Below are 16482 nucleotides of genomic sequence, written 5' to 3'. Positions count from 1 at the left end.
TCATGCCATGCATAAGTAGCTAGGAGTGAATAATGATTTATCTTAGATATCAACATTGCATTAAAATGAATGTGATATAGTATGATGTTATGGTATCCTCCTCTGAATGTTCGAGTGGCTTGACTTGGCACATGTTCATGAATGTAGTTGAATCAAAATCAACATAGCCTCTATGATATTTATGTTCATGGTGTTCAAATCCTACTCAAGCTAGTATCCAATGTTACTTATGCATAATGCATGTTCATGACCGGTTTTGCTCTCTAGCTGGCCGCTTCTCAACCTATTTGCTAGCCTTCGCCTGTACTAAGTGGGAACTCTGCTTGGACGTCAAAAACCTGAAATCCAAGTTATTCCAGATGAGTCCACCATACCTACCTATATGCGGTATTACCCTGCCATACTAAGTAAATTTGCATGTGCCATCTCTAAAAACATCAAATAAATATCCTTTTTGTGTATCTGGATCGTTCATGGAACACAGGAGGTAGTCGGTATCTTCCATGCTAAGTGGGTTATTCTCAGGTCTAGTGTTTATTCACTTGCCATCGCACAAGAAAAGGGCGGTAATAGGGATGCCCAGTCCCAAACTGCAAAAAGAAAAGAGCTTGCAAATAATCAAGGAAAAACTCCCAATGGAGTCATAACCTTTACATTTCCGCTTGGGAACCGCCACTGGCGTGTTTAGCATGGAAGATATTGATAACTAATAGTCGTGAAGTAAATGAGAAGGGTGCATGTCTTAAAATATCATTTACCTCTATTTCAAAAACTGAGCTTTGACACCTCTGCAAATCACTGCTTCCCTCTGTGAAGGGACTATCTATTTACTTTTATGTTGTGCCATGACCTTCTCAAATAAGCGCCAGAACCTGAGAGCACTGCTGTCATGCTGATGCATTGTATGTAGCTAATGTTGGGTGCATCATGACTGGATCTTTTCTACCATGAATTACAATGTTTAGTCGCTGCTTGAACTTTGGGGGTGCTCTGCATTTATGTTTTGCGGTCTCAGAAAGGGCCAGCGAGATACCACTATTGTCATATTATATCATGGTTGTTTTGACAGTGTGTTGCTATTTGAGATATCTTATTATTGCTCTCTAGTCGTTTATGTCATTGATATGAGTTAATATAATTTTTAAGAGTTATTGTTGACATGGTTAGTTATAATCCTGGCTGAAAACCTGGGTGCTATTTAAGCTTATTTATGAAACAAGAGCAAAAGAGTTCGTAAAAGTTTTTCTTTTTCACTTTCAGTTTATCAACAGAATTGCTTGAGGACAAGCAAAGGTATAAGCTTGGGGGAGTTGATACGTCTCCAATGTATCTACTTTTCATAATGCTTTTCCTCTTGTTCTGGACTCTAATTTGCATGATTTGAATGAAACTAACCCCAGACTGACCCTGTTTTCAGCAGAACTACCATTGTGTTATTTTTGTGCAGAAATAGAATTTCTCAGAATGGAATAAAACTTTGCGAGGATTTTTTATATCAATAAAGAGAATTTCTGGAGCCAAAAGATACCTGAGGGGGGCATCTGCGTGGGCACAACCCACCAGGGCGTGCCTGCCCACCTGGTGGCCCCGCTGACCTTGAAACTGACGCTATAAAATGACATTATTCTAGAAAAAACCAGGGAGAAAGGATTACCGCATTTCACGAGACGGAGCCGCCGCCTTCTCCTATTCTTCATCGGGAGGCCAGATCTGGAGTCCGTTTGGGGCTCCGGAGAGGGGGATCTTCGATCTTCGTCATCACCAACACATCTCCATCACCAATTCCGTGATGCTCCCCATCAGGAATGAGTAATTCCTTTGTAGGCTCGTTGGTCGGTGAGGAGTTGGATGAGATTCATCATGTAATCGAGTTAGTTTTGTTAGGGCTTGATCCCTAGTATCCACTATGTTCTGAGACTGATGTTGCTATGACTTTGCCATGCTTAATGCTTGTCACTTTGGGCCCGGGTGCCATGATTTCATATCTGAACCATTTATGTTATCACCATTATATCCATGTTCTAGATCCGATCTTGCAAGTTATAGTCACCTACTATGTGTTATGATCCAGCAACCCCGGAGTGACAATAGTCGGGACCACTCCCGGTGATGACCGTAGTTTGAGGAGTTCATGTATTCACCATGTGCTAATGCTTTGTTCTGGTTCTCTATTGAAAGGAGGCCTTAATATCCCTTAGTTTCCAATAGGACCCCACTGCCACGGGAGGGTAGGACAAAATATTTCATGCAACTTCTTTCCATAAGCATGTATGACTATTTACAGAAAACATGCCTACATTATATTTATGAATTGGAGCTAGTGCCGTATCGCCCTAGGTTATAACTGTCTCATGATGAATATCATCCAACAAGTCACCGATCCAATGCCTACAAATTTATCTTATATTGTTCTTGCTAAGTTACAACTATTGCTACTGCTATCGTTACTGCTACAATATCACTGCTATCATCGTCACCGTTACTATTGCTACTGCTACTATCATCAAAACTATCATATTATTGTGCTACTAATCACCTTGCTGTAGATAATTAATCTCCAGGTGTGGTTGAATTGACAACTCAGCTCCTAATACCTTCAAATATTCTTTGGCTCCCCTTGTGTCGAATCTATAAATTTGGGTTGAATACTCTACCCTCGAAAACTGTTGTGATCCCCTATACTTGTGGGTTATCAATCACTTGCCCGTTTCTTTGTACGGACTAAATCTACATGCAAGCTGTGTTGAAATATAACACCTGTGGAATCTTAAACTACACTTTTATAGGTTAAGACCATCTTTGTTTGGGCCGTAGCTACAAATTTTCTTATTATTGACACTTTTTTGTAAATTAAGAGCATGTGGTATTTTTTCTATCCCGTTGCAACGCACGGGCCTTTTTGCTAGTAGAAACAAACAAGATAGATCAACAATGAAAGCTAGCTAGCTTGCATAGTGAGATCAAGTTTCGAGCTTTTCTTGCGAAAAAAACATGTTTTTTTGCGAATCCGAAAAAACCATGTTTTGAGCTTAGCTGAAATTTATAAATGGCTAGAATAGTAAAAAGAAATATTACGTGTAATGTACATTGATCGATGCAGAGACTAAGGTTATCTGTCATGAAAAAATGTATCTCCAACAAATTGAGTCAAAAGCTTTGGCAAAGAATGAAAACAATAATAGGCCCGACTTTCATTAGGACGGCATCTTCTAGGGTCCTTAGCAAAACATTGGACCAGCCGCTCTTCCATGCTAGAAGACCTTGCCAAGGAGATCCTCTATCACCGTTACTCTTCACTTTGGCGACTAGCACATTACAGAAGTTGTTCCACCTTGCCATGGAAAGAAGGATTCTTGCACCAGTAGAAAGAAGGGGTCCAATGAGTACCAATTTATACCAATGACTCGAAGGTCTTCACTAACCCTACTATCCAGAAATTTATGCCTTCTTGCAGACTATAAATTGTTTTTCTGACTCCTATGGGGTAAAGACATACATTGCAAAGAAAAAAATCCAATTGATTGTGAGTGACTCAATCTTGAGAGCATTCATCATCATGTTAGCATAATTTCTATTTATATCTATTACCAAGCATGTGGCAAAGAGCATGCACTCACAAGAATCAACGGAGGTCATGAGGGGGGTAGCCCATGCCCGTAGATGTGGACGATGAACAATTGGTCAGATTTGACCTAAATGGTGCCATTAGCACTACTCTCGCGGTGGCCTATAGTGGCAGTCTGTCTTCTAGCCTTTTAGTACCTCTTTTTGGGATCGGCGGTTAGACACTAGGGGTTTGACCCATGCATGTGCTTGTACATGACCTCCTATTATGAGGGGTTGATGTACAATGAACTGAAACTAACCATTGGTTTTCGGTCCCCCCCCTGAAATTTCTTGGACAATAACAACGTGATAGCAATTCCAACACACCCATCCTAGCTAAAACTCCCACCTTTCGCGGAGATAGCTTGGACTTCCCCTACACCATAAAAGCTTAAAAAAGCCATTTCCAAGCAGGTCATCGACGAGGTCAAATCTCGAATGCTAGGGTGAGAAGGCAAGAACCTCTCTAATGCAGGGACAATAAGACTTGAAAAATCAGCCTTATCGGCCATCATAACCTACCACGTGACGTCCATCCAATAGCAAAGTGGTTCACCAAGAAAATTAAAACATTATTTCAAACATGGTAATTTTAAAATACTCGATGAACAAATTTAAAATACACGACACACTATTTTCAAGACATGGTTACATTTGATTACGATAATGATGAATATTGTTTTAATCCAATAATTTCTATATACATGGTAAACATTTTGTATTACACAATGAACATTTCTGAAATACATGGTTTGTGCGACATGTACTTCACAAACATCATCTAAACATCATCTAATCAAATTTGTGAACATTTTTCAAATTAGATGATGTTTTTCAGGTGTTATGAAGATTTTTTTTTATAAAATCGATGAAATTATTTCAAATTTGATTAACTTGTTTCAAAATTGATGACTTGAAAAATGAGCTTTTTTCAAAATTGATGAACTTATTTTGAAATTCAATTTTTTTCAAAATCTGAGTACATTTGCGTTTTTGTGAATGTTTTCACAATCTTTTTCCATTTTTTGCATATTCCCAAACTTTTTCGTTTCTTGTAGTTTGTTTCATATTAATCAATCGTTGAGTGGGCAAATGTCAATGATGAATAATATGGGCCAGGCCACGGGGATGGTGCGTGGGCGCCAACTTAGGAAAACTGGCGCCTAAAGCACTAATTTGGAGGAAGCTTCTATAGGGCGCCCTGTGCGCCCGTTCACATAAAGGGCACTCACTGCAGCACCCTGGTGGCCCGGCCCACGAATAGGCAGCAGCGCAATGTATTTGTAGTGCGACAAAAATAACCCAAAAATTATGGCTAACCACTACAGCTACAACACATCTATAATAATACATAAATAGTCCATCCTCACTATGTTATTTCTCTTGACATGCAGCTGTGCCACATCACTACAGATGCCACCTCAGCTTTTCCAGCCAACCACGTCCTGACATTTGTGTTGACATGCACCACATGCATGCATTCTGCCCGATTAGCTTAAAGGTCATCATTCCTGGCCACTAAACTTCAAATCCACTAACAGCAAGAATAAAGGAAACTGCAAATCCACTATTTGTCTTAACTTGGAGATGCCTCACCTCCTACGCTCATCCTCCCTCCCCAAGTGTTCCCCATATATATAACAGAAGCACCTTCCATTGTCCCCTGTCATCCTCTCCATGGCGTCCTTCCTAAAATTTCTCTTGACCCAACAATTGCATAGGGTACACGCCCTCCACTATCCCCATCTTCTCCACGTACATACCTATCTAGGATTTTAGTCATTTGTATCCGGCGGCTGGATAAGATGCCAGATCAGATGAAGGGCATGGTGACCACAAGGGGTTTGGCTGCATCTCCCCGAGGAGGGCGCCGGGGAACTCTTTGCTCACCAGCCTCCCTCAAGTGCAATGGTTTAGCACCAAGGCCCATCGACGTCACCGATGTCGCTGGTGCCGCTCTCCTAGTGGCTCGATTCCTAGCAGCTGAGGAGATTTCCGATATGGATGCGGCAGTGGCAGATGCTCCGGAGTTGGCGACGACGGCGATCGTTACAGTGGCGGTGGCAGCGATGGCTCCGGCCGCAGGGGAGGCGGTGGTGGTGGAGGCCAGGTCGTAGTTGTAGTAGTGGCGGCCGTGGTTGCTACAACTGCAGGTGCTTCACCATCCCATTGGATCAGACTCCGATATACTATGTTGTTTTTTTAGTTTTTTACCTCCTACTTTCCTTCATGATTATGCATGAACTCACAAAAGCCTTATCATGTATATATATAATGTTATGTTCCTTGCCCTGCTCGTGCTTAAAGGTCATCATTCCTGGCCACTAAACTTCAAATCCACTAACAGCAAGAATAAAGGAAACTGCAAATCCACTATTCTTCTTAACTTGGAGATGCCTCACCTCCTACGCTCATCCTTCCTCCCCAAGTGTTCCCCATATATATAACAGAAGCACCTTCCATTGTCCCCTGTCATCCTCTCCATGGCGTCCTTCCTAAAATTTCTCTTGACGCAACAATTGCATAGGGTACACGCCCTCCACTATCCCCATCTTCTCCACATACATACCTATCTAGGATTTTAGTCATTTGTATCCGGCGGCTGGATAAGATGCCAGATCGGATGAAGGGCATGGTGACCACAAGGGTTTTGGCTGCATCTCCCCGAGGACGGCGCCGGGGAACTCTTTGCTCACCAGCCTCCCTCAAGTGGTTTAGCACCAAGGCCATCGACGTCACCGATGTCGCTGGTGCCGCTCTCCTAGTGGCTCGATTCCTAGAAGCTGAGGAGATTTCCGATATGGATGCGGCAGTGGCAGATGCTCCGGAGTTGGCGGCGACGACGATCGTTACAGTGGCAGTGGCAGCGATGGCTCCAGCAGCGAGGGAAGCGGTGGTGGTGGAGGTCAGGTCGTGGTTGCAGTAGTGGCGGCCGTGGTCGCTACAACTGCAGGTGCTTCACCATCCCATTGGATCAGACTCCGATATACTATGTTGTTTTTTAGTTTTTTACCTCCTACTTTCCTTCCTGATTATGCATGAACTCACAACAGCCTTATCATGTATATATATAATGTTATGTTCCTTGCCCTGCTCGTAGGAAGAAAGAAGATGTCATGGGATATATTTATGGATGGATCCATGTATGGGATTTCATGTGATTTCTGTGCTATGTAATTTTTGTACCGTGTTTGAAAGACAACCATGCATGGACGCCTTTATCTTCTCCGCCCTTCAATTATGAAACAGACCGTGCTCAACTAATGTACAGAAACTGATCCCATTGAACTCACCTTCCTCGCCCTTTCTGTAGGTAAAACCTCCCCTCCTTTTCAGGTCCCCCCTCTCCAATATGGGACACGTGTATATCAGCCCCCTGAGTCTTGATCCCTCTCTCTCTCTCTCTCTCTCTCTCTCTCTCTCTCTCTCTCTCTCTCTCTCTCTCTCTCTCTCTCTCTCTCTCTCTCTCTCTCTCTCTCTCTCTCTCTCTCTCTCTTTGAACTCCCCGTAAATTTCTTCAATTATATGTGTCACTGCTGTCATGTAGATATGATACATTGAACTTATATTCTCCGGAGAAGTTTTGATTTATCTTACTTTTGCAGCAACTGCTGCATATCTCTGGTCGCAATGTGCAGAGGTTGTAATCTATGTCGGGCAAGGTCTTTTGATGAATATGGTAGAACATCATTGTGGCTGAAAAATAAATCTACATAACCTTTATGGTTTGTTGTCTACTCGATGTGTCTTTTGAAACATTGATACAGTCACTCGTAACAAATTCATTATAGTTCACATACAGTTCACAATTTATAATTTTGGAAAAGAAAAAATTCAACAAGTTCATGATCCCTATCTATCTAGCATCGTAAAAATACTATCTGGTGTCTCTTCTTGATATGTATGATATATTTATATCTTCGTCCATAGATTGAACGATCAATTCTACCACAATTAGTTATTCGTGCAAACCACATGACACATGTGGTAAGGAATCCAAAAAATTCCAAAAAAAATTAGTTATTCGTGCAATAGCTGATTTTGTTGAGAAAAACTTTGCTATATATTTCTATTATTGATACATGTCCTCTATGCAGATTCTTTTCTGATTTCTATCGACAAGTTGTTTGATAAAAAATGAAGTAGATAGGCCACCAATCTTGCTTAACTATATAATAGGAGGGTCACATGCAATTGTTTGCCCAAGTATGATGCATACATCCAAAAAGCATGCGATTTAAATAGATTCTGCCCTGCGCTAAATATATTAACACACTATCAGGTGTATATTCATATTCTTCCTTTCCCGATTGATGCACTAAGGTCATCTCTCTTTTGAATTAGCTATCCTATATTTATTTACAGTAACATATATAGGTGAAGCTCAAAGTGCCGCAACGCAAAGATTGAAGCATGCAAGCAGGCTTGCCAACACATGGTGTATTTTATTTTCTTATGTATAATGTTAGGACAGTAAAATTATTTTTATTGGGATATAGTACTTTGTTGTACATATGCTTATATCCTAAGATCTAGAGTAATATCTCCCCCATGCAACGGATTATGTGTATAAAACTGATTTGTATATATGTACGGAATTTGGTTATCCCATTCAATTTATTTAAATCTTGACATCATGTTTTGTTTTGGATTTGTATATATCTTCGTACAGTAGATCAATTTTACTTAATCTGATTTCATTGTTTATATATGTATGTTCAAACCTAGCCAGATTTTTTCACATGTATGTGTTGTAAGTGTGCTCGCATGACCAAGTTGTTCTGGTTTGTGAAGTGAATTAATGTCAACAAAACATACATCTAATTGTTGGAACTTTGCCATGAGACTTTGCAGGATGAAAGCCTTACTACAATTGTTCCATTGGATTGACAACCTTTCTCTAATTTGCATGATTGAAACAACATAGAGTTATCATTTTGCAAATGTTGTTTGCGTGAGCTCAAAAGCATCCCACTTTAGTGCTAAAATTCCATTTCCTTCTTATCTATTATTTGTCCTCTAAGAATACACCTCATGAGTTTACAACTTGGAATACTAATTTCCCATAGCAACGCGCGGGGTGTTATCTAGTTTGTGAAATAATGCTGCGTGATAAAGCATAAGAAAAAAACTGTAGTGAGGTAGATTTTTGAATTATTTGAAACATTTTAGAAAAAACTGATTTCTTTTGAAAAAATATGATACTTTTTTTAAATCCAGTGATTTAAAAAAGAATTATGAATTATAAAAATTACATGAAAACTGAGAAAAATAATAAATTTTGAAGAAAAGTTCATCAATTTTCAAAATGTTCATAAAATCTGATAAAAAGTTCAACGATTATCAAAAAACACGAGAAAATCTGAATTTTTTTTATCAATTTGGAAAAATTACATTGATTTTTAAAAAAGGTTTATCGATTTGGAAAAAGTTCATTCATTCTCAAATATTTGAAAAAATCATCGATATTGGAAAAATTATATCAATGTTGAAAAAGTTCACAAATTTGAAAACAATTCATCAATTTTAGAAGTAAAGACCATCGACATGAAAAAAAAGTTCATGGATTTTGAATAACAATTCATGAATTTAGGAAAAGAATAAAGGGAAAGAGTTCGTCGAGTTTGAAAAATAGTTCACTGATGTCCCGACACACTTTTTGGGGAATTTATGAGAAAACATAATAAAAAGTTAAAAAAAGGAGGGATGGAGTGTGCCCGTTGGCGCCGATGCGTGTAACAGACGCAATGGGCACCGTTTAGGAAATGCCAATTAGGAGCTCCTAGTATTTCCCTCCCTACTAGGCAAGCCCATCTCGCGGTGGCCTGGGCGAGCAAACGCTAGGTCTCTTAGTTAGCTTCGCTAAAAATAAAAGGTCTCACACGTAGTGAAGAGAGTAGGTTTTTAAGTACCTTAAAGGTAGAGTATGGGCCAAGGTACATGGGTGGATTGAGATGTGCATGGCGTCAGCTGGAAGAGAAGTACTCATAAAATCAGTGGTGTGAGCCATACCCAATATCTCTATGTCCTGCTTTTTGCTATCGAGAGGTTTGTGCCAACACATTGACATGGTGCTAAGGAAGTTTTTTTGGTGCAGTGGAACATAGAGAGGAAGGTTGCTTGGGTGTCGTGGGAGACCCTAGCTATGGTGCAGCAGGAACAGAGAGAGGAAGGTTGCTTGGGTGTCATGGGAGACCCTAGCTAACCATGACTAAGTATTTGGGAGGTTTAGGTTTTCGGGTCACTCATGCTTTGAATCTTGCAATGTTAGCTAAACAATCATGGAGACTATTGCAAGACCCGGATTCTCTCAGCGCAAGAATACTAAAGGCAGTGTATTTCCCTTGCCCTGATTTTCTTGAAACAGAGGTTAGAAGTCATCCGTCTCATATTTGGAGAGCGATATGCGAGGACACCTCAGTTTAAAAGCAAGGTCTTATTCGAAGAATTGGCAATGGGAAGGGTACACTATTTGGTATGATAATTGGATCCCAAGGGATCGCATGCTGCATCATTACAACCACGAATCATGATCTGGTTCAATGCCCCGTGGCAAAGAGCGTTTGGTCCTGAGTCAAAGATGAGCTAGTGGAACACATGATAGCCTGCAATCACAATGACCCTAAGCTCTGGCTTATTGAGCTTCAGGAATCGATGGGGCATGAGACCTTTTTGAAACTCATTGTTACCTTGTGGTCGATTTGGTGGGTGCGGAGAAAGGTTGTCCATGAAGAGCAATTTTAGTCTCCGCTAACCACTTTTCTATTAAGATACATGCTAGATTTGCATATTTTAAAGGATGAAATTCCTTTGCACAAACCCAAGGTGAACGATCAAATTCCTAAATGGATTGCTCTGCCTGCAGGGAATGTTAAACTTCATATCGATGTTGCTGTCGGCAGAAACACGACCATGGGGCTTGGGCAGTTATCTGTTGGGAGAAGTCTGGTGCTTAGTTGGGCGCTTCTGCTATAACTTTTCAGGATTTGGTCGATCCGGAAATCCTCGAAGCAATGGCGAGTTTGGAGGCCTTATCTTTAGCCACTGATTTGGATTGCCAGCAAATTGTTGTTGCTACAGACTGTATGGCAATGATCAAATATCTAAAGTGTGACTTAAGGGACCCTCAGCAGTAACGATACAAGATATTAAGCAAAGGATGCAAGACTTTATTTCAGTTGATTACATCCATGAGAAGCGGGAGATGAATCTTGAAGCTCACACGCTTTCAAAAGCAGCGATTACTTTACCTTTTGGCCGTCATATTTGGCTTTCTATTTTACATGACATTATTTGTATCCTAGAACTTATTGTTATTTAAGTTTATTAGCTTTCCCTAGTAAAAGAAGGTAATGAGGAGAGTGCCCGCCTGCGGGCGGCAAGTAGTCGAGCCCTTGCTAAGGGCCAACACGAATGGGCCAGACCAAGTGTCCTTCCTTCGTTGGCTGTGTTATGTTTCTTTTTTCCTTCCGTTTCTGTTTTTTTGTACTGATTATTATTTATTTATTTATTCAGATTTAATTTTGTTTTGTTTTTTGCGTTTTATTTTTACGGTGATTTTTTTCAAATATACAGGGATTTATAAAATGTTGAATGATTATTTTAGTATATATGTCGAACATTTTACGTATACACACCAAACTTTTCTAAGATATACAATGAATGTTTTTTTTATGTATCGAACATTTTTTTAATACACAATGGACACTTTTTTAATACACATTGACCTTTTTTAATATACAGTAAACTTTTCTATGATATGCGATGCATTTTTGTTGTTGTATACATCGGTCAATTGCTTTGTATACATCGAACATTTTCTAATACTTCGCAAAAAAAGAACATTTTTTAATACATAGCAAACAATTTTTCAATGCACGGTGAACTTTTTTTAATGTACATTGAACAGTTTTCTTAAATATATGTTTCTAATTTCTAATAGTACAAACACACCTTAAATCATTGAAGGTATAAACTTTCCAAATGAATTTTGCGTGAAAGTTTTAACCAAGAACTTCTGTCGTTAGCAGTGAGTAAGTCAATGGACTTATCTGGCCTTATCATGAAAACTCTATGGAAATGCTTGTTTTCGTAACAGTATGGAACTGCTACAAGCATATCAATGGAATTAGCTTTCAGGAAAACATGAAAGGCGCGTATAGATGCAAAAAATACTTTACCCAGCAGGATTCAATTAATGTATCTGTTGTCAGATTGAAATTCTTTGGATTTCAAGTCTTCTTTTAAAGTATATATATAGCAGCAGCCACCAGTGGAAAAATACATCTATTATCAGATTGAAATCCTTTGGGTTTCAAGTCTTCCTTTAAAGTCTACCGCAGCAGCCACCAGTGGAAAACGATGGTGCGGTGCACAAAAGCTATATACACCAGCATATCAATACGGCCTATGCATACAGTGAAAAGCTTCATTCACCGCAGGACAGAACAACCGCTACAGAGATACGCCGGTCGCCATCCTTCATAACAAAAATATGATAGGCTTACTTGGTCTGCCCTAGTTCACTTGACCTGGTATGCCTGCCTGCTGTCTGATTGCTAGCACTTCCATTAACAATTGAACCAAGGTGATCAACTATCTGCCATCTGGCTCCTCAGTGATGGTTAAGTCGTTATTACTGCAGACGGTTACGTCATTATTATCCGATTCATCTACCTTAGATACCCTTAGGCTGAAGTATGCTGGATGTTTAGGATCTGGAAGAATAACACTCTCGCTATTTAACATCGCAATAACATTTGACATTGTTGGTCGATCATCTGCGTGCTCTTGTACGCACATTAGTGCAATGTTAATGTACCTCCTAGCCTCCGCTGCATGGATCTCCTTAGCAATTGATGCTTCTAGAATCTCAAGACATCTTCCTCCTTCCCAGAGCTGCCATGACTGCAGATAATTTATCATCACGTACATGCCAAAAATTACTTCGGCTTACAAATAATATACATATTTGTGTGAGAATTTGCAAAATGCTCACATATCCAAGGAGGTTAAGAAAGTCTTCGTGCTGATGGAAACCAGAATTCCTTTGTCCGCTAAGAATCTCGAGAAGTAACACACCAAAGCTGAACACATCAGATTTCATCGAGTAAATGCCTTCAGATGCATACTCTGGAGCCATATAACCACTGAAATGAGTTAGAAGCATAAGTAAAATAATATGTCAAATTTTAAAGGTTGATGAATCATCTGATTAATGGTTTTCTAATTAATCGTGCCATATGCTTACTATGTTCCCACCACCCTCTTTGTGCTTCCTTGAATATCATTGGAGCTGAAAATTTTTGCTAACCCAAAATCAGAAATTTTGGGATTCATCCCCTGGTCCAAGAGAATGTTGCTGGCCTTAAGGTCCCTGTGTATGATGCGCAACCGAGAGTGCTTGTGGAGATACAGTAGACCTTGGGCTATCCCTTCGATTATCATACATCTTTTATTCCAATCAACCAAAGTTGTTCGGCTAACATCTGCACATTAGAGAGTGCATTTTATAGTATGGCTGAAACACGATCGAAAATAATGGTTAACCTACATTGTGCATACCAAAGATAAAGAAGTCCAGGCTCTTATTTGGCAAATATTCGTACACCAAAAGTCTTTCCTCTCCCTCAATGCAGCATCCTATGAGCTTGACCAGATTATTGTGCTGTAGTTTCGCAATAAGTTCAACTTCATTTTTGAATTCTGTGAAACCCTGTCCTGAATGTGAGGCAAGCCTTTTAACTGCAATTTCCACTCCATCTGGTAATTGGCCCTGGAAGTATGTACATAACCGGAGGCATTATATTTTATTGAAATTGCAGAAAATGAATCACATGCCATCAATGGGAAGACTTTTGGGATATACAACATCACATATCCAATACATTGTCTTAATATTCCATTTCAGTGCATTTTAGGGCAAAATAAGCATGTTTATCAAGAGTTCCTTAATTTTTTCTTTCTAGTTTAAGGCCCCGTATGAGGTTACTTGTGCTAATCATATTTGGTTGAGATACAATATAACATTGGATTTTAGGCTATATACACTATATGTTTATCAAGCAACCATCTGCATTATTATTATTTTCATTCTAGGGCATCGATAATATAATGGAAAGCGTGTGGCTTCGCTTTTTTCTATAATAGGTTACTACAAGATAAATTATATGATAACTACCATTGTAGATATTGGAATGTATATAGATTATTTTCCAAGGTAGCTTAAAAAACTAAGCACACATAGCACGATTCATTATAGACTGTAAACAACGCTACTATAAATAACTAAATATATAAGGATGTTTTTAGGCAATCGTGATTTAATATATTTTTTAGAAAGAATATTGATTGAATCTTTCCTGGACAATGCATTTACCTTGTAGACAGGACCAAAACCACCTTGCCCAAGTAGGTTTTCTTTGGAGAAGTTGTGTGTAGCATGCAATATCTTAGAAAATTCAAAGAGAGTGAACTCTGAACTCTTGTCTTCCAATCTCGAAACCAATGCATCTTCTTCCAGCCTATTCGTGGTCGTGGCAGCTTGATCGTGTAAGATATCAGTTCCTAAATTGAGAGGACACACAAATTTACAACGTTAAGGCCGACTACATAAATGTGCGGTAGTGTTTTAGAGCAATGTTTGTAACCGTGATAACAACAAACCTTTTCTTCGTCTTGTCATCCATACAATGCAACAGATAAAGCACATACATATTGACAGTAATGGAGCTGCAATAGCAATAATCCACAGTGCCTTCCGGTGTGAGTTGCGTCCTAAAAAAAAGACGAATTCATCTATAGTTTTCATATAAATATATAATTATAAGTACCTTCGGGCGTAATCTGCGTGCATCGTCACTCAACGGAAAGACAAAGGGAGTTCACTCTTTTTTCAAAAATGGAAAGTTCTTTTCCTAGAATTTTCTAATAAAAAATTTGTATCACGCAAGATGTGTCAGGAAGGATGAGAATTCACATACCATGAAGTTCTTGGGTGCTCGCTTGCGCCTCTGGAGGTGGTGGTGCCGCAACCGGCGACTGTGACTGTGACTGTGGCCGTGGGGGTGGGTTCACGGTAACCCGGGGCATGGTGTTGTTGATCGGCGGAACTTCAGATAGCAAGTTGATAATACGCAGCATGGGCTTCCCTTGGAAGAATGGGAATATCTCGTACCTCATGGTACACCGTGTCCCCAGTACTCTACCACCTTCCTTACCATACATGTATTTGACTGTATACTGGAAGTAAGGCTGCAAACATGCGGTGCAGTCGTCGGCGGTCAGGTCTGGCGTGCACTGCATAAGGCAGTAGACCGTCGGGAAGAAGGTGACGTCTAAGCGCGAGGTGGCGAACCTCCTCGAGCTGTTCGTAGCCAATTGAGCTGTGTTGTCCATAAGCGTGAACAACAAGCGCCTGAAGGAGTCACCTCTTGTCCAGATGTTGAGCGGCATTTCCATGCTCGCAACGAGTATTTTGTCATTGTGGGTGGTGGCAAGAAAATTCTTGTTGGAGAACCTGAGCATGCAGGGATTACTATAGTAGTACACGGTGGTGTCCTTGCTGTTGGGGCAGTGCTCCTGCCCGTCCTGGAAGGCGGTAACCAAACAGCCCTCACAGGAAGAGGCGTTGGAGTCCCCGCGGCAGAGTGCGAGGGCGAAGATGACATTCGGAACATTGCCATGGGTGTCGGTGGCGAAGAGGGTGGTACTGGATGCTGCCTTCTTCGGGAGGGTGGATGAGAGGTGCCTGAGGTTGGCTTGGTAGGTGCTATCTGGTTCGTAGACACCGCTGTCGCCACAAAATGGCCAAGCTTGGGCAGCGGCGAGAGGCACGAGGGGCAGGAAGAGGAGGGGGAGGATAACCACGGCCATCCGTGGATGACAAGCCAGATCCACGGATGATAGGAACGACCTCATCGTCAGGGAACTTGTAGAAACTGAGGGGCTCTGAAAAAAAAAGTTATAGAACAAGAACATAATCAGTAAATAAAAAGTAAAAACAATGTAGAGAACTGGGAAACGCCTGCATACATCAATAACTGAAAAGGTTGAGGAGATCCACCTTCCCAAGTTTGTAGTAACTGTGGATCATCAATAAGTGATGGATCGGAGCTTATCTTCCACAGAGCTCTGAGTTGCAGGAGGAACTGCCTGAAACCGTGACAAGAAAAAGGAGGCCATTTCGTACCTCCGCCCTCCGGACGATGACCTCCGCTAGCGCTCGCGCTGCTCTCCTGCTCGCTCGCCAGCCAATGTAGCCGCCACTACAAGTGGCGCGGCCAAGAGATAAGTCAGCAGGGTGGGAACTGGGAATGGAGATGAGGGTTGAGTGGAGGACGGCGGCGGAGTGGACTTCTTTTTCAACTTCGGCGGCGGACGACAAGGAGGAGGAGAAGGACTGGTTGACCCACCGCGAGTCTCCCGTCCGTCTCGTAGTGCCGACCTGCTGCCTCAGTGGGCTCGCGTGGCCCTGCGTCGACCGCGTCTGCTGTGCGAGCCCAGGCCGCATACCCCTAATAAAACGGCAAAAAAGCACAGGCCACACGGCTAAAAATGGTTTGTTTTTGTTTTTTCAGCAGATGCAAGAAAATGCCCCCCAAAAAAACTGTTCTTTTTTTGCAAAATGGAAATCTAGACGCAAGACCAAGGAAAACGAGCTGGTGGTAAAATTGTAGTAGTAGTCCCTCTGCAAAGAAATATTTACAGAGCAAATAGTATTTATTTATTTTCAGTGGTGTGCTATCGAAATGAACATTTTTGCGACACACTCGCCGCACATATATTTGATGAACTTTTAGGGTATATATTGGATGATCTGGTCATTACCTCTTGTGTTTCTTACATCACAGTTTTATTTATTTATTTTAAGGGAGA

General features: G+C 40.8%; 1 protein-coding gene across 3 annotated transcripts; it reads right to left on the bottom strand.

Moving 5' to 3' along the window:
• Positions 1 to 11879: 11879 nt before the first annotated feature.
• Positions 11880 to 15973, bottom strand: LOC123072560 (cysteine-rich receptor-like protein kinase 10). 3 transcript variants are annotated; one of them, XM_044496138.1, is made up of 8 exons: positions 15671 to 15973; positions 14589 to 15555; positions 14272 to 14382; positions 13985 to 14172; positions 13171 to 13381; positions 12857 to 13094; positions 12605 to 12755; positions 11880 to 12513 (listed from the first exon to the last, which is right to left on the bottom strand). In XM_044496138.1, exons 1-8 carry the CDS (start codon positions 15698 to 15700, stop codon positions 12202 to 12204), a joined length of 2208 nt encoding a protein of 735 aa, XP_044352073.1. In that variant the 5' UTR covers positions 15701 to 15973; the 3' UTR covers positions 11880 to 12201. The 3 variants fall into 3 exon arrangements, 2 of the variants coding, with proteins under 2 accessions (XP_044352073.1, XP_044352074.1); XM_044496139.1 differs by having other exon boundaries at positions 15797 to 15937; XR_006435221.1 differs by having other exon boundaries at positions 12358 to 12513; positions 12605 to 12738; positions 15671 to 15971.
• Positions 15974 to 16482: the final 509 nt, after the last annotated feature.

The sequence above is a fragment of the Triticum aestivum genome, chromosome 3B, assembly GCF_018294505.1.
Source record: "Triticum aestivum cultivar Chinese Spring chromosome 3B, IWGSC CS RefSeq v2.1, whole genome shotgun sequence".
NCBI lineage: Eukaryota > Viridiplantae > Streptophyta > Magnoliopsida > Poales > Poaceae > Triticum > Triticum aestivum.
The sequence above is the reverse complement of the archived record's forward strand: the minus strand, read 5'-3'. Positions and strand labels throughout refer to the sequence as shown.